At 41.5% G+C, this 27,626-nt stretch overlaps 2 protein-coding genes across 3 annotated transcripts in view; both read right to left on the reverse strand.

The window, feature by feature from the left end:
- Positions 1–9,161, reverse strand: part of lamb2l (laminin, beta 2-like) — an 86,900-nt gene extending 77,739 nt beyond the window's left edge. Inside the window, exons 1-2 of one of the 2 annotated variants that reach the window (XM_060938187.1) lie at positions 9,097–9,153; positions 1,413–1,493 (exon numbers count right to left, since the gene is read on the reverse strand). The gene's annotated coding sequence lies outside the window, so the exon portion shown is untranslated. Of the gene's footprint in view, positions 1–1,412; positions 1,494–9,096 lie in introns of both variants that reach the window. The other variant, XM_060938188.1, reaches the window with a different exon arrangement.
- A 4,892-nt stretch (positions 9,162–14,053) lies between these two features.
- Positions 14,054–27,480, reverse strand: si:rp71-17i16.6 (uncharacterized protein LOC100148415 homolog). The gene is made up of 4 exons (XM_060938189.1): positions 23,622–27,480; positions 23,155–23,252; positions 15,220–15,305; positions 14,054–15,051 (listed from the first exon to the last, which is right to left on the reverse strand). The coding sequence occupies exons 1-4, from the start codon at positions 23,696–23,698 to the stop codon at positions 14,833–14,835; spliced, it is 480 nt and encodes a 159-aa protein (XP_060794172.1). The 5' UTR covers positions 23,699–27,480; the 3' UTR covers positions 14,054–14,832.
- Between the last annotated feature and the right edge of the window lie 146 nt (positions 27,481–27,626).

Raw genomic sequence — 27,626 nt, forward strand, 5'->3', positions numbered from 1 at the left:
TTTCATTTGTTATGGCTTACTGCTGTTTATAGTTGTTTTTTTTATGTTGAAACATTTCATTTCATTATGTTTAAGCCGGGGCGGCATGGTGGTGCAGTGGTTAGCGCTGTCGCCTCACAACAAGAAGGTCCTGGGTTCGAGCCCCGGGGCCTTTCTGTGTGGAGTTTGCATGTTCTCCCCGTGTCCGCGTGGGTTTCCTCCGGGTGCTCCGGTTTCCCCCACAGTCCAAAGACATGCAGGTTAGGTTAACTGGTGACTCTAAATTGACCGTAGGTGTGAATGTGAGTGTGAATGGTTGTCTGTGTCTATGTGTCGGCCCTGTGATGACCTGGCGACTTGTCCAGGGTGTACCCCGCCTTTCGCCCGTAGTCAGCTGGGATAGGCTCCAGCTTGCCTGCGACCCTGTAGAAGGATAAAGCGGCTAGAGATAATGAGATGAGATGTTTAAGCCATTTTTGGTCTACAGCAGGGCGGCACGGTGGTGTAGTGGTTAGCGCTGTCGCCTCACAGCAAGAAGGTCCAGGTTTGAGCCCCGTGGCTGGTGAGGGCCTTTCTGTGCGGAGTTTGCATGTTGTCCGCGTGGGTTTCCTCTGGGTGCTCCGGTTTCCCCCACAGTCCAAAGACATGCAGGTTAGGTTAACTGGTGACTCTAAATTGACCGTAGGTGTGAGCGTAGGTGTGAATGTGAGTGTGAATGGTTGTCTGTGTCTATGTGTCAGCCCTGTGATGACCTGGCGACTTGTCCAGGGTGTACCCCACCTTTTGCCCGTAGTCAGCTGGGATAGGCTCCAGCTTGCCTGCGACCCTGTAGAACAGGATAATGAGATGAGATGGTCTACAGCATTTCTTTACATGTGCCTAAGACTTTTGCACAGAACTGTATATGTTAACAGAAATTTGCTTTGATGATGAGGGATTCATCGTAATGCAGAAAGAAACAAAACAGTTTGCTAGAAAACTGAGGAACAGCAACAATCGGGGCCATTTGTCGAAAAACAGACAGCGTAACATCTACACTTCACATTGGAAGCTAAAAGGTAAGTACACTTTTCATGATTAAAAATCCTCTCAATTTATTAGACACCATGTTCAGAACAAAAATGATCACAGAAATCATGCATTTTTATATTCATATAGTTAAAATGCACAATTTCGAGCCAAGACAGACTGAAAAGTGTTTTTAACTTTGCCTTTTTTATACATTACAGCAAAAAAAAAAAAAAAAAAAGATTGTTGAGGTTTTACAGAACAACCAGCTATAGGAATTACGGCTCAGGGCCAAAACTATCTGGAGATACAAGACAGTTTGCCTGCATGCCGCACTGAGCAACTGCATATGTGTAGTCTAGCAAAAGCAGTACAATGGCTCATTATCAGAAGAATCAGATCAAGAAAAAAGTTATACTACTCACGCAATGAAACATGAAAAAAATCCCTCTGCACAGAGGAGACCCTCTTTCGCACGTAAATTTCACTTCAGTGTGTGTGTGTGGCTAGAGGAAAAGGGGTAGAAAAAGAAAGAGTGGGTGCTTGAATAACGGCAACCACAACTGGCTTCTGAAGTGTAAAAACTGAACAACCACCAATGACCAATCAGGAAGGCTGGAGTCATGACCCCCCTGCCTTTCCCCCATGTCACTGCAGCAATGGGCTGATTGGAGAGTGATTCTTATTCAAATGTGCCTGTCAGTTTGAAAAAAAAAAAAGATCCTGTTGGAAAAGGGTGAGTTGGTCTCTAGGCAGGGGGAATGCACTTGTCTATTATTTGGCCATGGTTCAGGCTGGTTAGGGGTGAAGCAGGGAGGGAAACATTGGCATGGCCTTCCCCAGGACCCCACAGCCACTTTTTCCTCCAAAAAATAATGGCGATGACATGACGGCTGTGTGCAAATATTTGATACAATAAAAAGAATGAACCAATTCCATTCATCATTATGTGCTGATAAAAACAACTGGAAGTTTAACGTTATTCTATTACAGATCCTAAAGTGAAAAATCTTCAAAGTCTATATCCATATATGGACTTACATACTTTTTAAATGAGATTTTGTCAGTTTGAAAATGGAAAAAAAAAAAGACTGAATGAATGAGCAATCATTTTATTCAATGGCTCATTAATAAAAAAAAAAAAAAAAACTACAGATGCACTGTCTACAAATGTCTTTGATTAAAGTCTTTGATTGAAAAGTTGATCGCATACCACAGGGGTGAGCGATATGACAAAAATGTGTGTCTCTCTATTTCCCTTCTGACGATTCTTGTGAGCCACAACATACCTCTACACACTTATTATATCAAATGTCCTTGGGAAGATGACGCCGAGCACATGAACTGTCTCTCCAAAACAAAACAGCTCTATCATGGAACACTAGGTTAATGAGAAAAGGCTGAAATCGTTCCTCAACACAGTGTGGGGTTTGTAGCTCTGGTTTCAGCCCAATAAAATACTTATCAGATACTGTATAAGCCAGAGGTCTTCAAGATATATTACACCTTACAAATGCAGTGCTTCCTCTCTTTGACTTTAAAATTCAGTGTGTGATATCAGTTTCCTCTGGCATTAGGGTCAACACACAAGGTGTCAGTGATAAGAAAGATTGCAGCCTTGAATTACATTCCATTTTCAGTTTAATCGATTTACCTCAAGTATTGAACACACTTGCAGAGAAGGAGAAAATAAGAACGAGAGAGAGAGAGAGAAAACACAATTTCTTTTCAGTAGAAAAAAGAAAAGAAAGCACAACTTTATTCATCACACACTTGTGAAATTTCCTCTCCGCATTTAACCCATCTGAAGCAGTGAACACACACACACACACACAGCAGTGGGCAGCCATGCTAACAGCACCCGGGGAGCAACTGGGAGTTAGGTGCCTCACTCAAGGGCACCTCAGCCCAAGGCCGTCCCACATCAACCTAACCGCATGTCTTTAGACTGTGGGGGAAACCGGAGCACCCGGAGGAAACCCACGCAGACACGGGGAGAACATGCAAACTCCACACAGAAAGGCCCTTGCCAGCTGCTGGGTTCGAACCCAGAACCTTCTTGCTGTGAGGCGGCCGTGCTAACCACTACACCACCATGTCGCCCACGGTGGGGTGCCACACAATGCCACTGTCTGTATCTCTGTCTGTTTAGTGCATCATATATTTGTATCTGTATATAGATTTGGGTTTAAACCAGTTGTGGGCATGGCCTAAACCAGAAAGGTTCTTGGCTTTTGGGTTGTTGTTTTTTTATTTTGCTTCTTTTTTTTCTTTTTTTTAAATATAAAGCCTACCAGGTGGCACAGTGGTTAGCACTGTTGCCTCAGAGCAACAGGATTCTGATTTTAAACCTTGAGGCAAACTGAAGCTTTTCAGTGTAATGTTTACATGTTCTCCCTGTGCCTGCATGGGTTTCCTCCAGGTGCTCCGGTTTCCTCCCACAGTCCAAAGACATGCACATTGGGTCAACTGGCTACTCTAAATTGCCAATAGGTATAAATGTGAGTGCGAATGGTTGTTTGGGGGAAGCCATGGTCTAATGGTTAGAGGCGCAGCTTTGGAACCAAAAGGTCACTGGTTTGAGTCCCTGAACCAGCAGGAATGGCTGAAGTGCCCTTGAGCAAGGCACCTAACCCCCAGGCAGTTGCTCCCCAGGCTGATCTGGGTGTGTTGTACGTCACTCTGGATAAGAGCGTCTGCTAAATGCCTGTAATGTAATGTAACGTTTGTCTCTGTGTTAGCCCTGCAATAGATTGGTGACACCACCTAAGGTGTATCTCGCATCTCGCTCAAAGTCAGCTGGGATTGGCTCCAGTTTCCCCCATGGCCCTGATGGAAAAGCGGTATAGATACTGCATGTTGTATGTTGTAGATAAACCCTACCACTATGTGCCTGGAAACAGTGTGTGGGGGAAACAGATGTAGAAATTCCAGCCTGTCTGCATGGTATGTGAATTACAGTTCCTCAACTTCATACAGGCATTACCTGAGAGATGTGAGCAGGACTGTTTTAATCCCACTCACACAGTTATTAATTTTGTTTGTACCTGCCTACAATATTTTCAAATGAATTTAGTTGGCTCGTTTTCCCAAAATATAAACAAACTAGTCGAAGTTAAACCACAACAGCCCTAGCCAGACAATTACTAAGAGCCACCATTTTTATCTGAACATCATATTTACAGTTTGCTCCTAATCATGCAACTTTTTGCCTTTTGCTGTTCATGGGATCCCAGTCTCTAGTCTCAACCAGATGCCCTGTGTAACTTTCGGGGGGGGTATATTGTGTTTCCTGTTCATATCTGTATTTGCATCTGGTTAGAACATGTTATCTGTTCAATCTGAAAGGTATCTGTAGACCCTGTATACTGTATGTATAATGTATAACATACAGTATAATACAGTACAGTATTCATACAGTATAATGTACGAATAATGCATCTGTACTCTGTTCCATGCCCATTCTGCATGTATTGATACAGATATCTAACTTTTGAGGAGGTCTTCCTTCCTAAAGCTTAAATGTCTTATCACACTTCAAAGATGAATGATTTCTTTACTGAATTAATGCATTATAATAACATAATTAATAGACACTTATCGTGGAACATCTCAAGGATCTCATTACAAGGCATATTTATCATATTTTATACCTTCATCTTTTGTTACAAAACGTAGTTTATGTCTAGCTTATCCCATTTTGACTCATGCTTTTATATCGATTCCCCATCAGGGTCACTGTAGTCCCAAAAACAATAAAATACAACAATAATCCAGCCTTCTAAACATATGCCACACTGTCACACAGTATGACTTTGCCTATTTATTGCTATGACAAAGAAGCATATAACGTGCTCCAATTCTAGCTTTTGTGCTATAACAATTCAATGCGGACCACAATCATTAGCACGGAATATCAGCAATTGTCTCCAACCTATACAATAAATGAATATGGCCTGTGTGTCATTTTAATTCTGTTTCTAGTGCTACACCCGAGGTAATAACAAAATGTCTGTGTTTGTAGAAAGCAGTGTTTTAGACAGTGTTATGGGGACATGCAGAATGTCAGCTAACAACAGAAATGGACTGGATTCAGGAAATAGTACAATGGATGTTTATTCACGTTTCTGATTATCCCTGAGTTCTTGATTTGATGTTCCTGTACTCCATAACCTCCAGACGACTAAATATAACACATTCTAGGTCAAATAAAAAAAAGCTATTCGTTGTATGGAATTGGAAAATTGTATGAAAAGTGTTTTTGTGTTCTGGATTGCAGTCTCTATTGGGCTGCGTCTATAAATGGATATAATAATAGCTAACAAGACTTAAGAAAACAACGATTTTCACCACATTTGTTGTGTTTTGCTTCCAGAGAACATGACCAAACAGCAGCCAAGACCAAACTTTATACCACCTTACTTCCTGGCTCAACTGATATAGAACCCACAATTCAACCCAGACCACAGGGCTGGCGATAACATGCTCTGATGCGTTTAGCAATATTATCTGCAGGTGTGTACGGATGTAGTGATTCACCTGGTGAATAATACGGTCTGGGTCTCTTTTTGGTGCTGTGTGGTTCTCATTTCAGGATCTCAGTAATGCAATCCATTTGGGTTGCCTTTCTCTGATTATTGTTTTTGACTACAAACTATCCATCCACCTATCCATTATCCGTAACTGCTTATCCTGTACAGGGTCGCGGGCAAGCTGGAGCCTATCCCAGCTGACTATGGGCGAGAGGCAGGGTACACCCTGGACAAGTCGCCAGGTCATCGCAGGGCCAACACATAGAGACACACAACCATTCACACTCACATTCACACCTACAGTCAATTTACAGCCACCAATTAGCCTAACCTGCATGTCTTTGGACTGTGGGGGAAACCAGAGCACCCGGAGTAAACCCACACAGACACGGGGAGAACATGCAAACTCCACACAGAAAGGCCCCCATCGGCCACTGGGCTCGAACCCAGAGCCTTCTTGCTGTGAGGCGACAGTGCTAACCACTACACCACCGTCCTGCTTCGACTACAAACTAGTAAATATCCATTAGGATTCCAGTGCAATTATTATGATGGCTAGTCTATGATTTTGCTTGAGGTTCAGTTTTGAACTTTTTCTGTAACGCTATCCAATATCTTTAAATGAAAGACTTGTTTATTCTTAGCAGGGATATTACATGGAATTTTTGGAAAAGTGACGAGTGATGTTCTGGAACACTGTAATTCTTTGCATTCCCTACAAAATGCCTCAGACTCAGAGTATAGTACTCACTGAATATAGATCTGACAGCATGACAAGGAAAGACAACACTGGATCAGAATGCACCAGTCCCAATCAGCCATGCTCAACCTGTTGATATACATGTACATTTTCTAGAACAGGACGGCACGGTGGTGTAGTGGTTAGCACAGTCGCCTCACAGCAAGAAGGTCCTGGGTTCAAGCCCAGTGGCTGACAAGGCCCTTTCTTTGTGGAGTTTGCATGTTCTTCCCATGTCAGTGTGGGTTTCCTCCAGGTGCTCTGGTTTCCCCCACAGTCCAAAGACATGCAGGTTAGGTTAATTGGTGGCTCTAAATTGACCGTAGGTGTGAATGTGAGCGTGAATGGTTGTTTGTCTCTATGTGTCAGCCCTGCGATGACCTGGCGACTTGTCCAGGGTGTACCCCGTCTCTCGCCCATAGTCAGCTGGGATAGGCTCCAGTTTGCCCACGACCCTGCACAGGATAAGCGGCTACAGATAATGGATGGATTTTCTAGAACATGCCTGGTTTTGCTGACAAAAATAAATAAATACTCTGTTCCTAACGTCATAGAGCATTGCCAAGATACTACACCTCGGAAAAGAGGACAAAATACATTCATTCATTCTTCTTTAGGAACTACATTATGCTGGTCAGAGGCTATCCAGGTAGAAATGGCTCTCGGCAGGAATAGGTAAGGAATATGTGAATACTAAACAAAGCCTAATTCTTATCATTCTTATCATTAGTATCTCCACTAAGATTTTATTCTATAGTGTTTTCCCCCTGGATTTCCTCTATCTATTTTTGTAATTCAGTGCCTTTGTAAATTAAGACCTGGTGTCAATCTGACTTACATCAAGATTTACATTAATTAAGAATGAGATAAAATGATAAACTGTTTTGAGGTCTCTCTTCTGATCTATCTCAAACCATCTTTTGGTCTGCTAGTTTAAATCACATGATATATTGTCTCCAGGGTAAAACGTCATCCAGCAAATAGATGGCAAACAGGATATTTTGACAACTTCTTCTTTAAATGGGTGTGAATACTTCCTGTTTACTAAATGGATAAATCCGACATGCAATTACGCCCTTCCCAAAGAATCTGACCACACACTATAGTGAATGTGTGTGTGTGTGTTTGATAAAGTAGCCAAGCTATTAAGAAAAAGTAGCTAACTACACTGAAGCAACTTTGTAAAACTTAGTAAACAGCTAGTTTATTGCACAATATAAAATGTACATATTTTGGACAGAGTATAACAAATAGTTTTAACGTTTCTAGTTACTGTTAAAGCGATATTATTTTGAAAATAGTTAAAACCCTGTTACACTACTAACTGACGCAATTAAGCTAGAAGCGGCACTACTTGTAGTTATTTACTCTCCAACACAGGTATACAGGAAATAACAGCTCTGTAATGGAAATGCAGAAATTGGAAATGTTCTACAGGTAAAAGCTTTGTGCTAAGGTGGAGCCTTCTCAAAGGTCTAGCCAGAGACTCTTAATCTTCATATTCACACTCAAGACCAAAGGGCAATACAGCTGATTAAAGCACTACACTGAAATAAAATTTTCCCACGCTCCTTTGCTCTAGATATACTCACAAGGTGTTTGTGTGCGGTTGTTACAGACACTACAGTAGTTCTTAACCTTCTATCAAACCTTCCATAAGCTTTTGCTACATCAAAATATTTTGCTTACAGCTTCAATACATTGGATAGTTAAAAAAAAATAACAATAGTTGGGTTTTATGCTGTCGTTGTTTTTTGTTTGTTAATGAATGCACTTGAGGATTTCTTTTACTGAACTCTAAAAACCTCTGAGCCTGAAAAATGTGAAAAAGGTTAGGGACAGCACCAGGGCCCACCTGCATAAAGAACAAAGTCCAAACGTTCAGCCATCATAACTGAGATTAATGTATGATCAATAACATATATCATACCTACAAAAAAAGAAAAAACTTCATTGTGCAACTGTGTGGATTCGAACACCTCTTGATGCAACTGCTAGAAGAGTTATCGAACCTGTACTCACAGATATGACACAACACATTATCTGACCTTAGATCCAAGAGAAATGGCAGCCAAGCTACAAAGCTTTCATTTGGATAAAACTAGCATTTTAGTCATCCTGGATGAGGTCTTCTACAGAAACTCGGCACCTTGTATTAGTATGAGATCAAATATCTCACGCAGGTTTCGCAAAACCCGAACGATGAATAAAGAACTCCGTGACACATGTGCACATTTACAAGCAGCCATCAGTACTACTGGAGATTATACACAACACTGCACTGAACAGAACTGACAGGTCTCAAATCCTGTATGGAATTTAACTTATTTTCCCAAATCACTCTTCAGCTTTATCTGTAATATCTGTTACGATGGGATAGTTACTGCTTTTCTATGCATTATTATGATCAAGGCTAGTTTTAGTGATTTTGTTTTTAAAATCCATTGTTTTATCCACTGTTATTAATGTCTGACAGATTTTATATATATATCATATTTTATACTATATTGTTATGTTTCTTCAGTGTTGCACGGTATCTTGCAAAGTATTGCACACAAAACTCCCTATGACCAGGACAACTTTTAATGTTGCTTTATGAACTTTTGTCAGTCATTTATTTGTTAATATTTAGCTTTTGTTTTGAATCTACTGCATCAGCTGTGAGATTCTGTTGTACAAGGCAGCTTGTGCCTATGACAAGCTTGAATCTTGAATGAATTTATTTTGTGAGAAAGAAACATTTGACTAAGTCAGCAGTATCACCGAACTTTAGACATGTTTCTAACGGGCTATGTCGGTTTAGATTGCATAATGAAGAAATAAGACGTGAGCTCTCACCTGTTCACTTGATACAGTGCACTGCAACCTCTTCCGTCCCAACCTGGCTGCTGTGTGTGTGTGTGAGTGTGTGTGAGCACAGAGCAGTGCATACTGAAGTTCCCTGGAAAGGGGGCGTGGCCAACCAGAGAGTCATTTGGTCAGAGCTCACAAGTGAAAGCTGGAAGAGATGAGAGATGGCTCTTAACTTCCGGCTCCCAAATGGCTCATTGCCATCTTTTTCAAAACTGGACAAAGTTTGCCCTATTCTGACCAGAAATTTTGGTAAAATGTGCTTAAAAACTTTTCTGTGTTCTGAAAAATCAGCAAGGTAGCACAAATGAACCCAGAAGTAGGCTACAGTAAGCAAAGCATCCCTGCATTAATGTTATTTCCATTTTCCTTTTCCATTTTGTTTTGATAGCCTGTCTAACAGCCTTCACTTATTGTACAGTGGTGCTTGAAAGTTTGTCAACCTTTTAGAATTTTCTATATTTCTGCATAAATATGACCTAAAACATCATCACGTTTTCACACAAGTCCTATAAAGAGAACCCAGTTAAAGACATGAGACAAAATATTATACTCGGTCATTTATTTATTGAGGAAAATGATCCAATATTACATATCTGTGAGTGGCAAAAGAATGTGAACCTTTGCTTTCAGTATCTGGTGTGACCCCCTTGTGCAGCAATAACTGCAACTGAACGTTTGTGGTACACCAGCTTGGAGGAATTTTAGCCCATTCCTCCGTACAGAACAGCTTCAACTCTGGGATGTTGGTGGGTTTCCTCACATGAACTGCTCGCTTCAGGTTCTTCCACAACATTTCGATTGGATTAAGGTCAGGACTTTGACTTGGCCATTCCAAAACATTAACTTTATTCTTCTTTAACCATTCTTTGGTAGAACGACTTGTGTGCTTAGGGTCGTTGTCTTGCTGCATGACCCACCTTCTCTTGAGATTCAGTTCATGGACAGATGTCCTGACATTTTCCTTTAGAGTTCGCTGGTATAATTCAGAATTCATTGTTCCATCAATGACGGCAAGCCGTCCTGGCCCAGATGCAGCAAAACAGGCCCAAACCATGATACTACCACCACCGTGTTTCACAGATGGGATAAGGTTCTTATGCTGGAATGCAGTGTTTTCCTTTCTCCAAACATAACGCTTCCCATTTAAACCAAAAAGTTCTATTTTGGTCTCATCCATCCACAAAACATTTTTCCAATAGCCTTCTGGCTTGATCTTTAGCAAACTGCAGACAAGCAGCAATGTTCTTTTTGGAGAGCAGTGCCTTTCTCCTTGCAACCCTGCCATGCACACCATTGTTGTTCAGTGTTCTCCTGATGGTGGACTCATGAACATGTGAGAGAGGCCTTCAGTTGCTTAGAAGTTATGCTGGGGTCCTTTGTGATCTTGCCGACTATTACACACCTTGCTCTTGGAATGATCTTTGTTGGTCGACCACTCCTGGGGAGGGTCTTGAATTTCCTCCATTTGTACACAATCTGTCTGACTGTGGATTGGAGGAGTCCAAACTCTTTAGAGATGGTTTTGTAACCTTTTCCAGCCTGATGAGCATCAACAACGCTTTTTCTGAGGTCCTCAGAAATCTCCTTTGTTCATGCCATGATACACTTCCACAAACATGTGTTGTGAAGATCAGACTTTGATAGATCCCTGTTCTTTAAATAAAACAGGGTGCCCACTCACACCTGATTGTCATCCCATTGATTGAAAACACCTGACTCTAATTTCACCTTCAAATTAACTGCTCATCCTAGAGGTTCACATACTTTTGCCACTCACAGATATGTAATATTGGCTCATTTTCATCAATAAATAAATGACCAAGTATAATATTTTTGTCTCATTTGTTTAACTGGGTTCTCTTTATCTACTTTTAGGACTTGTGTGAAAATCTGATGATGTTTTAGGTCATATTTATGCAGAAATATAGAAAACTCTAAAGGGTTCACAAACTTTCAAGCACCACTGTATACCAAAAAAAAAAGGGGGGGGGGGGGGGGGGGGGGGGTAGGAGTTCATATGTAAGAGTCGACTCTCAACATTCAGCAAAAAGAGCTGATTCGTTCGAGAACGACACACGAGCAGTTTCCTCATTCGTACATCGAGATGGTCAGTGGGGTAACATATACACTAGCATGAATATGATTTTGTTTTCATATAATGAATATGATAATTATATTTTTCATAACTAAAACATGGACATTTAGCATGTGTTGTGACAATATTGTACTCATTTGTTGCTTTGTTTAAACTTTTGCTGAGGATTTATCTTTTTGAGCTGAAGTTAAAAAAAAATGTGGCCCCTGAAAAACAAAGCAGGAAGGAGGCTTTGAGTAAAAGTCAGGTAGATTAGCACTGCACTGAATTACATGGCATGCAACTTTCATAGTTCTGTCTCAAAGCATACTCTCTGTGTGGCTGAAATAGAGTCTCTTTCTCATTTGAAAAATTTTCGCATCTTACAAAATTTTTTCTTAATTCTTTAACTGCTTAATGGTCAGTGCCTGATACACATGTTCTTCAATTCACATTTCCTCCCAAATAACACTGAAAAACCAGTGTTGACAGTTACAGTTCCTAAAAACAATTTAAGTTTATTCTGTTCCCAAATTTTGTTTGGCAAATAAAGAAAAATGCATATACATATTAATATCATCCATCCATCCATTATGTATACCACTTAAAGGCCTCTGCATGCTCTTGCGACAAGGCTTTCGCAGATAGCTTTTCGCAGACAGTTGTAATTTATCGCTGAGCGGGGAGTAATAGGCGTGCGCGATGTTATTCACCGCCACAACGCAAGGGGGCGCGAAGTCACGAAATCGCTAGGAGTAGTTGGTGGGTGTGGTTAGTGGAATGTTTATCCTCCGGTTACTTATAATGACTAGAACTGGAGTCGTATAGATGTACATACTTCCTCACTTCCTTGATCAACCGCTCTTCGTGCTGCTCCATCTTCGCTCGTGTTTTTAAAAATGGCGGTCTTGAAAACAAAACAAACCGGGAAAGTAGGGAAGCGGAAGTGCGTGTACAGCGGATGTAGAGTGGACCAATCAGAGCCCTCTTGTCTGCGACGCTGTCTGCGAGGCTGTCTGCGGTGGTCACAATTTTTGGGAGGTGCGCGCAGAGCGTCTGCGAAGGGGGGGCTTCGCAGACGCCATCTGCAACGCCATCTGCGAGGACTGGGTTGTCAGCATAAATTGCCCTTTACCCAGTAGGGTCGTAAGAGAAGCTGTCGGGTGAGAGGTGAGATACACCCTGGGCAGGTCACAGATCTATCGCAGGGCTAACAAAGACAAACAACCTTTCACACCTATGAGCAATTTCGAGAAGCCAGTTGACCCAGTTCACATGTCTTTGGACTGTAGGAGGAAACCCACGCAGGCTTGGGAAGAACATGCAAAGTCAACACAAAAAGAACCCACGAGGTTTGAACACAGACCCTTCATGCTGTGAGGTGGCAGTGCAAACCTAACCACTGCAAACCTGTGCCATCCAATATCATAATCCACACATAAAACACAATCATATTGTCATTTTTATTGTGTGCCAATCAATGACAATTGTAAAGTCTTGCCCCGTGCATACTAAGCATTAGTAAAGAAAAAATTTTAGGCCTAATGTTGAGTAACACATTTTGTGTCATATTTAATAATGGTTTGTATTCTGGATCCTTTACTGTGCACAGTTTTGGTCAGAAGTTTACATACATGGACATGAATGTCATGGCAATATTGAGCTTTCAATTATTATTTTTTGAACTGTTCTTTTTCTGTGGCAGAGTAATTGTACAATATGTCATCTCATCTCATTATCTCTCGCCGCTTTATCCTGTTCTACAGGGTTGCCGGCAAGCTGGAGCCTATCCCAGCTGACTACGGGCGAAAGGCGGGGTACACCCTGGACAAGTCATCAGGTCATCACAGGGCTGACACATAGACACAGACAACCATTCACACTCACACCTACGGTCAATTTAGCCCATGTTTACATTAGACCGTATCAGCGGATCATCAGATTAACGTTTTTAAAACGATTAGTGTGCACACAGCAACACCAATACACGATTTGCGTGCACACAGCAACACCAATACACGGATACGCTCGGCTCCGCAGGCATCCTGCGCTCCAAATCACTCCGCCCTGAACAGCGAGTGCCCTCTGGAGAGTGCGCACTCCGGCCCTGCGCAGCTCACAGAGCACGCGAGTGAAGTGCACAAGCTGTGATTCGGGACTGATCCGCTGTGTGTGTGATCCCAGCGCATATCACTTACCACTTGCAAGTGGAAGGATGGCAAGCCTAAAGACAATCATAACTACACAATGGGCAGTATTTGCATCAGTATTTGCAGTATTTTCATACTTTTATACTCTTTCATGAAAGGTGATACAAGGCGGAAGTCCGCGTCGTTTTTCAGCAGTCGCGTCACATGACCAACGCCAGCGAATCAGGAAGGTGGATGTCACAGTGACGTTGTCCAATGACGACGCCAGCTAGAGCTCAGCACAGCGTATCCGCGTATCTCAATGTTTACACAGCACCGGAGCTGACACGATCTGGATTGAATACGTGGACCCTGGCGGATTCCCGTTTCCCGGCGTTTCCAGGCGGTTTAATGTAAACGGACAGTGCATCCGCGAAGAAAACGAGACAGATACGGTCTAATGTAAACTTGGCCTTAGAGTCACCAGTTAACCTAACCTGCATGTCTTTGGACTGTGGGGGAAACCGGAGCACCCGGAGGAAACCCACGCGGACACGGGGAGAACATGCAAACTCCGTACAGAAAGGCCCTCGCCGGCCACAGGGCTCGAACCCGGACCTTCTTGTTGTGAGGCGACAGCGCTAACCACTACACCACCGTGCCGCCCTGATTGTACAATATGTTTCTTTAATTAAAAAAAAGAATTTGCTGCACAACTTTTAATTTATTTTGGGTTTTCTGAAATCAGCACAGTGTGAAACTTATACATACTGGGTCAAAAATGTACATACACCAACTTCGATTATTAATTCATAGGCACTCAAAAGGTCTTTTAACTTGCCAAGGTCAAAGCCTCTTAACTTCCTGTTAGTGATTATGATCAACTACAGCTAATGGTTTTTCTGTACCAACATAAAAATGGTTTGATTAAAAAAAAATTTTGGATTGAGCAACACACTAACTATAACTGACCTACAGAACTAATAAACATAGACTGGCAAATAAAAATTCTATCAGATTATATCATGTAGAAATAAGGCCATCAACTTGAAGATTACCGAATAGCCAACAATTCTAGAAAGATAAAGTGAATGTTGCAATGGTCCTCACTACAGCAATAACTTTCTGCCTCCTTGTGGCAATGAGATGCTAACACGTGATATATTTCACATGAATATGTTTCAACAGTACATGCTATGTCTATACACATACTGATTGCGTACACACTGTTAGTGGGAATTTGCATTTAAGTTTGACTTCTAAATGACACTAAAAGAATAAAAGCTAAAAAGCTATAGAACACAAAAAGAAATCCTGGACCACTTTCTAAAGGTGTAAGATCCATCCCTCTTAATATATTGTGTTCTGTGCTTGCAGTAAACATAATTAACAACCGTATTACACACTATTCAATAGTATTTCAGCATTCAGAATGTCATTACCATGAGGTACAGAGTAGCCTTATTCACAAAAGAGAGATACTCCAGGTCTACAATCTTAGATAGCAAGCTCATCTTCTTATTCTGTCAGTAGCATGTTGTCTGCTGTTAGATATTGACGAGGTCCTTTGGTCATATCCAGGTTACAGAGAGGAGACTGAAGTCTCTGCTGCAGGAGAAGGGTGGAGTAGGCCTGGTTATACTGGGCATTGAGGTACATGAACCTCAGACCTGAAAGTCGTAGCAGATGGTCCTGTCTCTTTCGCAAATTCCAATCAACTAGCATTGTTTCAACCTGCTGAGGTACAGTGCAGCAATGTTTAATATGAAGTATCAATGTTATTCTCGAAAATGAATATTGTTTGGTGCAATTCATACTCATTGCCATGCTGTCTGTTTTATAGTATAAGCTATAGTAAATAAAACAGGTTCTGAATTTCTCATATTTCTGTTGTTTAAAGCATACCGGAGAGGTTTCAGTTTCCATTTCCTCCAAAATCTTTGTAGAGCGTCGTCTTAGTGCATCCCATAAAGCCTTTGCACTTATCTCACCTGGCAAAAGAAGAAGCATAGGGAATTGGCAATGAGAACACAAAATTATGGGTCAGTACAATCATATATAATACTGTTATCGATAAAGTTAGCTGACAAATGAAAACATCTACTCCTCTGCAATTCTTCTCTCACCAAATGTATAATATAGAAGCAGAGATGTAAAGTAGTGAATTGTACTTTATGATATTTAAGTATCCTTTTTAGGGGATTTACTTGAGTAAAAATAAAAATTACAGTAGTGCTCGAAAGTTTGTGAACCCTTTAGAATTTTCTATATTTCTGCATAAATATGGCCTAAAACATCATCAGATTTTCACACAAGTCCTAAAAGTAGATAAAGAGAACCCAGTCAAACAAATGAGACACAAATATTAAATGATCCAATGTTACATATCTGTGAGTGGCAAAAGTATGTGAACCTCTAGGATTAGCAGTTAATTTGAAGGTGAAATTAGAGTCAGGTGTTGTCATCCCATTGATTGAAAATCAGGTGTGAGTGGGCACCCTGTTTTATTAAAGAACAGGGATCTATCAAAGTCTGATCTTCACAACACATGTTTGTGGAAGTGTATCATGGCAAGAACAAAGGAGATTTCTGAGGACTTCAGAAAAAGCGTTGTTGATGCTCATCAGGCTGGAAAAGGTTACAAAACCATCTCTAAAGAGTTTGGACTCCACCAATCCACAGTCAGACAGATTGTGTACAAATGGAGGAAATTCAAGACCATTGTTACCCTCCCCAGGAGTGGTCGACCAACAAAGATCACTCCAAGAGCAAGGCGTGTAATAGTCGGCGAGGTCACAAAGGACCCCAGGGTAACTTCTAAGCAACTGAAGGCCTCTCTCACATTGGCTAATGTTCATGAGTCCACCATCAGAACACTGAACAACAATGGTGTGCATGGCAGGGTTGCAAGGAGAGAGCCACTGCTCTCCAACAGGAACACTGCTGCTTGTCTGCAGTTTGCTAAAGATCACGTGGACAAGCCAGAAGGCTATTGGAAAAATGTTTTGTGGACGGATGAGACCAAAATAGAACTTTTTGGTTTAAATGAGAAGCGTTATGTTTGGAGAAAGGAAAACACTGCATTCCAGCATAAGAACCTTATCCCATCTGTGAAACATGGTGGTGGTAGTATCATGGTTTGGGCCTGTTTTGCTGCATCTGGGCCAGGACGACTTGCCATCATTGATGGAACAATGAATTCTGAATTATACCAGCGAATTCTAAAGGAAAATGTTAGGACATCTGTCTATGAACTGAATCTCAAGAGAAGGTGGGTCATGCAGCAAGACAACGACCCTAAGCACACAAGTCGTTCTACCAAAGAATGGTTAAAGAAGAATAAAATGAATGTTTTGGAATGGCCAAGTCGAAGTCCTGACCTCAATCCAATCGAAATGTTGTGGAAGGACCTGAAGCGAGCAGTTCATGTGAGGAAACCCACCAACATCCCAGAGTTGAAGCTGTTCTGTACAGAGGAATGGGCTAAAATTCCTCCAAGCCGGTGTGCAGGACTGATCAACACTTACCGCAAACGTTTAGTTGCAGTTATTGCTGCACAAGGGGGTCACATCAGATACTGAAAGCAAAGGTTCACATACTTTTGCCACTCACAGATATGCAATATTGGATCATTTTCCTCAATAAATAAATGACTAATTATAATATTTTTGTCTCATTTGTTTAACTTGGTTCTCTTTATCTACTTTTAGGACTTGTGTGAAAATCTGATGATGTTTTAGGTCATATTTATGCAGAAATATAGAAAATTCTAAAGGGTTGACAAACTTTCAAGCACCACTGTACATAACATTGATATGAAATTACATTTATAAGAAAAAACATACTTTTCGCCTCTTAGTTTTTCATTTAATATACTAGTTACAAATCTCATCTTTTTTCTTTTTCTCACCTACTAATTCAATCAGTCATATTTCTGTGCAGATTCAGATTCAAGATTCTTTATTCCCAAGTGTAACAAGTACAGTTGAATGCTAACTCCCCACTCACTCCAGCAGTATCACTTCTAAATATAATCCTATACATTATATGGGCACACAATAAGTACAATAAAAAGGAAGTATATACATAAGTACAATTTAAAAAAAACAGTAAAAGTACCAAAAAAAAGTGACTAAGGCTACATCCACATGACAACGGCAACGAGATTTTTTTTTTTTTTAAATATCGCGTCCACATGGGCAATGGATCAGTAAAATATCAGGTTCATATGGCAACGCAACGCTTGCTGAAAACGATGCAATACACATGCCACACCTCTACGTGCGCTGTAAGACGGTCCCATTGGAGACACCAGAACAATAGAAGAAGTAGACGCATGCACATAAACCCCTTCTTCTGTAGCATTAGCCACATAAAGTTTTGATTATTAGTCAGTAGCGTAAAATAGTATCTATTGTCTAAGACACTTATTTATATTTCATATTAAAACGTCTATGTAAATTAATACATAGAAAGCCTGGCCAGGCGCTGAACGTTCTTCTGCCTTCACTTTAAGAGAAATTCAGGGCGAGCATGAGCCTAGGTTCTTCCCTGTCACTGTCACACGCGCACACCTTCTCACTCCCTGTCCTATGGCTATAGTCCCTTTAACCCTCATCCTACCATGCTATTTTACACCTTAATCTTACCATGTGGGGTCCATTTGGACCCCAATACTTTTCTTTAAAATTAAAGCTTATAAAGACAAAATCACCAGATAAGTTTTGTTCAGAACATCTTGTATTAATAACAGCAATACACTAAAGGGCCCAAGGCATAAAGAACACACTTAACCTTCATCCTACCAGCCAATTTTACATACACAAACTACCAGGCGGGGTCCGTATGGACCCCAGGAGGGAATACCTTGAAATCAATGCAGTAAGAACCAATTCAATGCAGCAAACAGACATAACTTTATTGAAGAACAAAATCCACTATGGCTGAATATCAATGATGTATTATAAATGCAATAACATTGCAATAATATTGCAATAACTAGCATGCATGTAGCAAATTATAGCGCCACAAAAAAAATTGGCATTATATACATGATTTTTGCAGCTCATGCAGCTGTAAAACATTCTGGATTACAACTTAGGTCTTTTCTTACAGAATTTAAAACAAAAAAGTAATTGTAAAATAATGTAGGGCTTTTGTTTTGCAGCCTGTGCTTATTGCAGCAGTGGGGTCCACACGGACCCCAAGAAGGAATGCCTTGGTAGTTTCATTATGGAACATAAAAGAAATAAAAGAAGTTAACTTTCAGTGTGCTATTCAATTATAAAATGAAAGACAGATAAACTTTACTCTGGGGTCCGGTTGGACCCCAGTAACAAATTAATTATACCTTCACATTGCAAAAAGCTGATCTTCCGGTGCTTTAGTGTTTTAATTAAGACATAAATTCCGACAAATTCATAAAACGGTGAGGCAGTATGTCACATATTTTTAAAATGGCAAACAAACATATAGGTGCGGGGTCCAGATGGACCCCACTTGGTAGGATGAAGGTTAAATCACGTGCTCGTTTTTTGAATGGAGACGCGGAAAGAGGAATGAACGGGGGTAGATGGAGAGAGAGAGGAATGAACAGGGGTAGATGGAAGCCAGTACGCCAACATTCTGAGATCCTCCAGAATTCTTTAATGGGCCGGAATAAATTGAATGCTACACGTTGATGGATTACTTTGTTCTTCTACGCCCTTTTTGAGGAATGTATTGTCGGACTTAAACCAACATCTGAAGAGGTGAGATCGCTCCTTTTTTTCCTATTTTTGCTGGCGGGATTGTTTTTGTTTTTGGAAAGCACACGGGCGGTGCGCAGTTTGGTACTGCTTCTGCAGTGTTTGGACTAAAGACTCTGCCCTAAGGGCTATTCTCTCTCTCTCTCTCTCTCTCTCTCTCTCTCACTTTGCACCATTACACAAATATTCACAGTGAAAATATTTTGTAAGCGCGTTTCATGAACCAAGTTATAGGATTTGTTGACAACTCGCATCGAGTTCGTTACACTTCTACCCAGCGTGAAGCACTGACAGTCATGTGGTTGTGACGTCATCGTAAACAAATCCATTCTACTCATCCAGACGACTTCGCAACGGCGCCGTTGCCAGATTTTTTCACTCTGGAACCCGTTCTCAAAAGATTTCGTTTTGGGGCACCCAAAACGCCAGTGCCGTGTGGACGCCAGGCCGAAACGATAAACAATTTTATCAGATTCACCTGAATCCGTTGCCGTGTGGACAGGGCCTAAGAAGACTGTGCGTGTTAAAGCCACGGGATGATAGTTACTGAGGCCTTTTACCTTGGTTTTCTTGGATAATGGCACAATGGCTGTCTCTTTAAAGTACACTGGGATAACAGACTGTTTTAGTGATGTGTTGAAGATGTCCATGAACACAGCTGGTCTGTGCAAGTCTTAAAGATGCAGGGGGAATTCCATCTGGGCCCTGCTGCTTTCCCTGCTTTCACCCTCCTGATGGTTCTACGGACCTTAGACTCAAACAGTTGCAGTACGTAGTCCTCTGGATAGGTAGCCATTTTGGTAGTTGGCTCAGTTCTCCTTCTAAAACAAGTTCAGCTCATCTGGTAGGAAGGGATAAGTGTTGATGACTCCTTTTGACTTTCCCTTGTAATCAGTGATGGCTCTCAGTCCTTGACACATGTGCAGGGGCGGTCCTGGGGGCGGTCCGACCAGGCAGCCGCCCGGGGCGGCATCGCGGGGGGGGGGCGGCACGAGTGCGGGTGCGAAAAAAGAAAAAAAAACGGTCCCCCCCAAAAAAAAAGGTCCCCCTAAAAAAAAACCCCGAAAAAAAAAAACAAGACGGGAAGACGGGCGGGGTGTGTGTGTGTGTGTGTGTGTGTGTGTGTGTGTGTGAACATTTTGGATGGGGAAGCCCAATACCAAAGTTGCGCAGGTGACGTCATCAGTGTGTGTGTGTGCCTAACTTGTCGTAGCCCCATAATATGCACAATCCCGCCAGCGGAACGTTGTACTAGTCATCAAAAAGACTTTACTACCATAGTACTACACTACTATGACATTACACAGAGTCTTAAGTAATACATTACGACTTGATCATTGCCATTCTGGTAACAGCAAATTTATAACGGGCCGTGTCCGCGAAGTACAACACACGACGAGAAATGTTTAAACGACCATGTAAAGCTGTTAACATTCTGTTGGCTAATACAGAGCCCAACGCGGGGGGCGGCACGAGCGCGGGCGCGAAAAAAAAAAGGTCCCCCAAAAAAAAGGACCCCCAAAAAAAACCCCGAAAAAAAAAAAACAAGACGGGCGGGAGGGGGCGCCAGCAGGGGGTTTCGCCCGGGGAGTAAATCACTCTAGGATCGCCACTGCACATGTGTCTGGTGTCTGAGTCCCCATACTGTTATTCCAGCTTTTTTTTTTGTAATCCAATTTTTCAGTTTTGATGGGTTTTCTGAGGTCGTACCTGGCCTTTTTTTTAGAGATTAGAGACATCTGATTTGAAAGCGGTACTCTGTTCCCTTACAGGCATCTGGGTTCATCCATAGTTTGTAGTTTGGAAATGAACAAACAATCTTGATGGAAATACATTCTTCCACCAACCTGTTATGTATCCAGTGACATGAGCTGCATATACATCCAGGTCTGTGGTCTTGAATACACTCCAGTCCGTGATTTCCAGCCCACCCTGCAGTTGTAGTATGGGATCATCTGTCCATCATTGCAGTGTTTGTTCTCAATGTTGTGGGCATGGTTTTCAACTTCTGTTTGTAAACAGGAAGTAGGAGTGTGGAGTTATGGTCTGAACTGCCGAAAGCCAGTCATGCGATACCGCAGCAGGCATGTTGTATTGTTGTGTAACAGTGGTCAAGAATCTTTCCATTTTTGGTTGGGCAGGAGATATGTTGGTAATACTTTGGCATTACCTTTTTTAAGTTATCGTGGTTGAAGTCACCCTCAGTGATGGGGACTGCCTCAGGGTGTTGATTTTGAAGTTTGCTAATCTCACTGTAGAGTTTGCTCAATGCAATGTTTGCATTTGCTCATGGTTGAATGTAAACTGCTTCCATGAGAATAGTAGAGATTTCCCTCGGTGGATAAAAAGGGCAACGCTTGATTGCCAGTAACTCCAGACTAGGTGAGCAGTGTTGTGAAAGGACATGGATGTCCATACACCAGCTGTTATTGACCAAGCAGCAAACGCCCCCACCTTTGTTCCTCCCCATACACTCAGCTGTTCTGTCGGTCCGGAACAAAGAAAATCCCTGTGGTTGCATTACCTCGTCAGTTATAATGTAGGTTAGCCACATCTCCATTACAATCACGGTACAACACTCAATAATGCCCTGCAACAGTGATATGATACAACAGTTCAACTTGTTGGTCTTATTTGCCAGAGATTGAACATTGGCCAGGAGAATGCTCGGTAGGGCTGGTTTCCATCCCTTCTGGCGTGATCAAACTAGTAGACCTCCTTTTTGCACCTTTTCCCCAGAACCTGATGGTTGTTATCAATATTAACTATATTTAAAATACCTGTATGGATATGACGGACAATCATCTTTGTTCGTCATACATTATTCATTCATTTTCTATACTGCTAATCTCATCCATTGTGGGTCATGGGTAAGCTGGAGCCAAGCACAGCTGACATTGGATGAGAGGTGAGGTACACCATGGGCAGGTCACCAACACAGAGAGACAGGCAACCATTCACACCTTTGGGCAATTTACAATAGCCAGTTGATCTAATGTCTTTGGACTGTGGGAAGAAACCCACGCAGACATGAGGAGAACATGCAAACTTCACACGGACAGCTCCTTGGTCAGCTGGCTGGTTCGAACCCAGAACCTTACTTTCTGTGAGGCAAGAGCACTAACCACTGAACCACCCCTTTATACATTATAATTACCTTAATATGTGTTAGATTGGGGCAGCACGGTGGCAGCACGGTGGTGTAGTGGTTAGCGCTGTTGCCTCACAGCAAGAAGGTCCGGGTTCGAGCCCCGTGGTTGACGAGGGCCTTTCTGTGTGGAGTTTGCATGTTGCCCACGTGGGTTTCCTCTGACTTGTCCAGGGTGTACCCCGCCTTTCGCCCGTAGTCAGCTGGGATAGGCTCCAGCTTGCCTGCGACCCTGTAGAACAGGATAAAGCGGCTAGAGATAATGAGATGTGTTAGATTGTGAAGTAAATTTTCTGTTTCCCCTTCAATAAAGAATTACAAGCAGGCACCAAGACTTAATGAGAGAGCTAGATTGATTTTATTAAAGAAACTTCATGAATATATCTGAGACACTCTTTGCCCCAGACACACTCTCTCTACATGCCCAAAAAACAACACTTTCACTCATTCTCTGGTTTCTCACACAGAGAGGTCTTTCTCAAAGCATATAATCCATAACACAGATAAGAATGTTACTGTGGGCACACACACACACACACACACACCGCTTTTCTCCATCAGGCAGAGGATTACACATATTCTGAAATAATAATAATTTTAAGAAGCCCTTCTTCATATGGAACCAAACTTTGTCACTAATTTGACACGAAATAAAAAGATGACGCAGTTTTGAATTCCAAACAAACTGAGTCATGTTCATTATCTTTTAATTACAGTTGCATGTAAAATCAGATATTTTTATTTTTAACTTGCATACATTTAGTTGTATTCACTTTAACTTTCATTTTGACAACCTACTTTTAGATTAATTTTATATGTCCATGCAGTTCAGATAAGCAACTGCCATTTCAGGAAACAGCAACTTGAAACCAATAAAGAATGTTAAAGCATAATATTTTATACTGTAAATCAGTAAAGTAAATCAACCTGTATTGAATGTACTACCTCTCATGTTGTCTGTTAACTCCGTGTACCAGCCAGGAGTGTTTTTGGGTGGGTAGGCAGAACTGAGGAAATACTCAGCAACTGATTCCCCAAACAAGCTGAAAAAAAGAGAGCCAGCTGATCAAACGTTCCCTCTCATCCGTCAAATTATCTTCACTCCTCTTTCAGACCCACATCCATGTATCACTCATGCAAATCTAGTACTGATGTGCAAAAGCTGCTGTTTTTTATTTATTTATTTAAAAGAAGAAGCTTTAGGTTTTCACCAGCCTTGTGGGGACTAGTCAAATGTCCCCACAAGATAAAAAACCCTGTCCGATAAGCCGATCCTATTCACCAAGATATACTGTAGCTTCAGCCCCTCCAACACACACACACACACACACACACACACACACACACACACACACACACACACACACACACACACACACACACACAATTTGTTGTTGTCTTGTGCATTAGACCTGTGCAGGCATTGCTTGTAGTGCTCATCACGCCACACTGACTGGACAGAGTGTTGATCTGTCCTCAGGTCAGTCATCCGTAATGTTTAATGGCAACCGCTCTTCTCAGGCACAAATAGAAGACCACTGTAATGGACAGGAATTGTAAGATTTGGTATTTACCTCTCCAACAGATCATGATGTTCTGATTTAGTGTCTTGATACTTGACCACCAATGGACACATTTTATGATTCGGTGACTTGCTACACCTTCCCTACTACTTCTGTCCCTTTTAGGTTCACTTTGAACTCATTTATTTAACTAAACATAACAGGCACATTAATACAAAGGCTCCTGGCTCTTCCATAACACTCATTTTCATGCTCTCTAAATCAAACTGATATAAAACATATAAATGTGAATTTAAAGCAAAGAAAATTGTACTCTCTTACCTGTCGTTGCAGCTACGTGTTTGACTCTGACTTTGAGACTCCAAATGTCTTGGTCTAAGTCCGCTGACGTCATATCTACTGACTTCAGATCAGCCTGACTTGGCACAGACAGGCCGATGGGCTGCTTGTGATGTCCATGGAGACATGGTTACCCAGGTGACAAACAGCACCTGATTCCTTCTGGACAGAATCCCTCCTGACTCTCACTCCCGCTGCCCTGGGACTGTGTGGTACTGTGTGTTCGAGTGTGTGTATGTGTATGTGTGTTTAATGATTGACTCTGAAACCATGAGCCCAGTCTGACCATGTTAATCCAAAACCTTTTGTGAAGTGATGAGAGGAGGAGAGCAGGAATGAGGCAGTTATGTGTGATGCTAACAGCAGGGAGAGATGTTTAATCTTCTCTGATATTTACTGCATGTTAAAACTTCAGTAACATGGGCTCTGGCATGTTCATTTTGCTAAAGGATAAGAAGTAGAAGAAGCCTTAATTCAACCACTTCTTTCAGGGTTTCATAACTTTTCAACTACATCCTTCAGAGATACCAAATACTAAGTGAAACCTTACTAAGCCAATAAAATTATTTTTGACTTTGATTTGGTTTTATGGGGAGCGAAAAAGACCATGGTTACTCAGAAGTAAGGCCGTCTTATAATTTTAAAACTCCTTTCCCTAACTTCCTGATTGTCATGAATGGAGTACAGTAGGATGACGGTGCAGGTTCAGCTTTTATTAACACCAGGTTGCTGTGGACGCATCGAGAATTCTTCCTGTCAAGCTAATTAAAGCCAACATGAAGTGTGTGTGCAATTGTGAAGGAGATGGTAGTGTAGAAACCAGGGTTGCCAGATTGAACCTACTCTTCAGTCCAATCCTGGTTTAAAATCTGCCCAGTTGAGGCCTACAATATAAAACTGTGGCAAAAATAATAATAATAATAATAATAATAATTCAGTAAAATATGACCATAATGTTATTTGTTTCCAGATTTTTTTTTAATTAAGAATATCCTGTACTTGTGAGATATGATCTGGCAACACAACAGAAATTCACTTTACTTTTCATCTATAATGTAGTGCTAAACAGTGCAGCGCTTCCGTTTCAACCTTAAAGAAAGGCAAACACGTAGCTACAACTGGATCAAAATTATGTAGGATATCAACATGTCATGCAGTGAAAGATGTTCATTCGTTCATTGTCTATAGCGTTTATCCCTTATGGGTTGCAGGTGAGCTGAAGCCAATCAGTTGACATTGGGTGAGAGGTGGGGTACACCCATGACAGGTCACCAGCTAACACAGAGAGAGAGAGACAGTCATTCACACTCACTTTGACACCTATAGTCAATTTAGAGTAGCCAGTTGATCTAAACTGCATGTGTTTGGACTGTGGGAGGAAACTAGACTAGCAGCTAAAGAAAAGAATTGAGTTTTTAAACAAGCACAGAGAACAATCCCCAGATCCTGATGGGAAGGCAAAGGCAAGGAGAATGATGAAACAGACAAAAAAGAAATTTTGGGGAGAATGTTGCTCAAGAATTGGCGAGACAGCACCTATAGAGTAGATATGGGGATTGATTAAAAAGAAACACGGATGGTGTTTTAGTTTCAAAGCTAAGCTAAGTTGCAGAGAAAAGTTCATCAATATATCATTATTCATTTCCAAAGTGAACAACTGAAGAACGAAAGGCATCAGATAGACCTTTTTATCAACACTAGAAGAACTTGGCACTGTTCTCCTATATCCACCAGCACATGTAGGGGGAAAAAACATTTCTCATTAGTACATTTGCACAACAAACAGGCACGGTGGGGGCACAGTGATGTAGTGGTTAGCACTGTCACCTCACAGCAAGAAGGTTCTGGGTTCAAGCCCAGTGGCTGATGGAGGCCTTTCTGTGTAGAGTTTTTATGTTTTCCCCATGTCTGCGTGGGTTTCCTCTGGATGCTCCGATTTCCCCCACAGTCCAAAGACATGCAGGTTAGGTTAACATGGGGCAGCCTTGGGCTAAAGTGCCCTTGAGCAAGGCACCTGACCCCCACCTGTTCCCTGGGCGCTGTAGCATAGCTGCCCACTGCTCTGGGTATGTGTGTGTGTGCTCATTGCTCACATGTGGGTGTGCATGCATGTGTTCACTGCTTCAGATGGGTTAAATGCAGAGGACGAATTTCACTGTGCTTGAGTGTGCATGGGACAAATAAAGGCTTCTTCTTCTTCTTCTTCTTCTTCTTCTTCTTCTTCTAAACAAACAAACAAACAAACAAAAAACATCGAACACCCAAAGCCCATCTCCAGTACAAGTAGATGGAGCAGATTTGCCTATAATCAAAGGTTATCTGAGCAGCACTGTAAGAGGAGCAGGCAGTGACATCAAGAGCTGACTTTAGAATGCTGAACAATGTGTGGTGGTGAATCTAATGGCCCAACACCATCTCCAACTTGCCCAGTGCAATCAAGTGAGCCTTGATATTTCCATCATGAGAAGGCAAAGATGGATTGAGCATGTCATCCAAGGAGAAGAGGACCGCATCCCACAAACTCCCCTTTACTGGACACCAGAAGGAAGACACAAGAGAGGATGGCCTAAGAACACCTGTTGGTGAGCAATGGAAGAAGAACTCATAGCTCTGAACCATATTTGGGGAACCATACAGAAGCTAGCCCAGAACAAAAAGAAGTGGAATCCGTTGTTGCTGTCCTACATGCTAGTAGGCATAAAGAACATTCAATGAAAAAAAAATGCTAAAGCTTATTAACAGCATGTTTTGTGCAAATTCTACAGTTTTAAGAAAGAACTATAATTGTGTGCCATTTGTGTCTTTACCTTTGCTATGTTTTAGGTTAAAACACTATCTTGTGTTGGATGAGCAATCATACTTCATATAAGCCAGATCATTTAGAGAAGCAGCTAATACTTTTCCATTTCTCCATATAGCATGACTGATCAGGTTTCCGATCAAGTTCATTATATGTTCTTGTTCTTATGTTTAAATCCTTTGCACTTGTTAATATGCTGAACTGACCAAACTTGATGAGCACCGCAACTGAATGTGCCTACACACTGCTCCCCTACATTGAGTGTCCATGTGTGTTTTATTTTCCATGAAATAGCCATTTAAAAGCTGCCAAAATTCAAACCTGAGTATACTTTTTCGATTCTACATAATGTTACACCTAAACTTGCTTACAATACACTTACACAAACATTCCTCCAGCCTGCCTCCATTTGGCATTTGTAACTAATAAGCTTTTTGAAAAGATAAAACACCAGGGAAACTGGCCAGTATACAATGACATATACAGCAATGACAGAGAAACAATTCACTGACACATCTGACCTAACAGAATAATAGAACAGAAACTGGTGGTCAGCAGCAGTGGTTAACCACCAACTAGTTGCAGAGCCTGAAATCTGAATGTCCAGTTTTGACGTCATCCATGAACAATGGGTGCTACTGAACCACTTTCACACCAGTCAAGGTCAGTGTGACAGAAACTGATTCCTCATAGGTCAGTACATCACAGCTGATGTATGAAGTGTGAAAATGGTGTCATCCACCCAATGACACACA

Source organism: Neoarius graeffei, chromosome 13 (genome assembly GCF_027579695.1).
Source record: "Neoarius graeffei isolate fNeoGra1 chromosome 13, fNeoGra1.pri, whole genome shotgun sequence".
NCBI classification, from domain to species: Eukaryota; Metazoa; Chordata; class Actinopteri; order Siluriformes; family Ariidae; genus Neoarius; species Neoarius graeffei.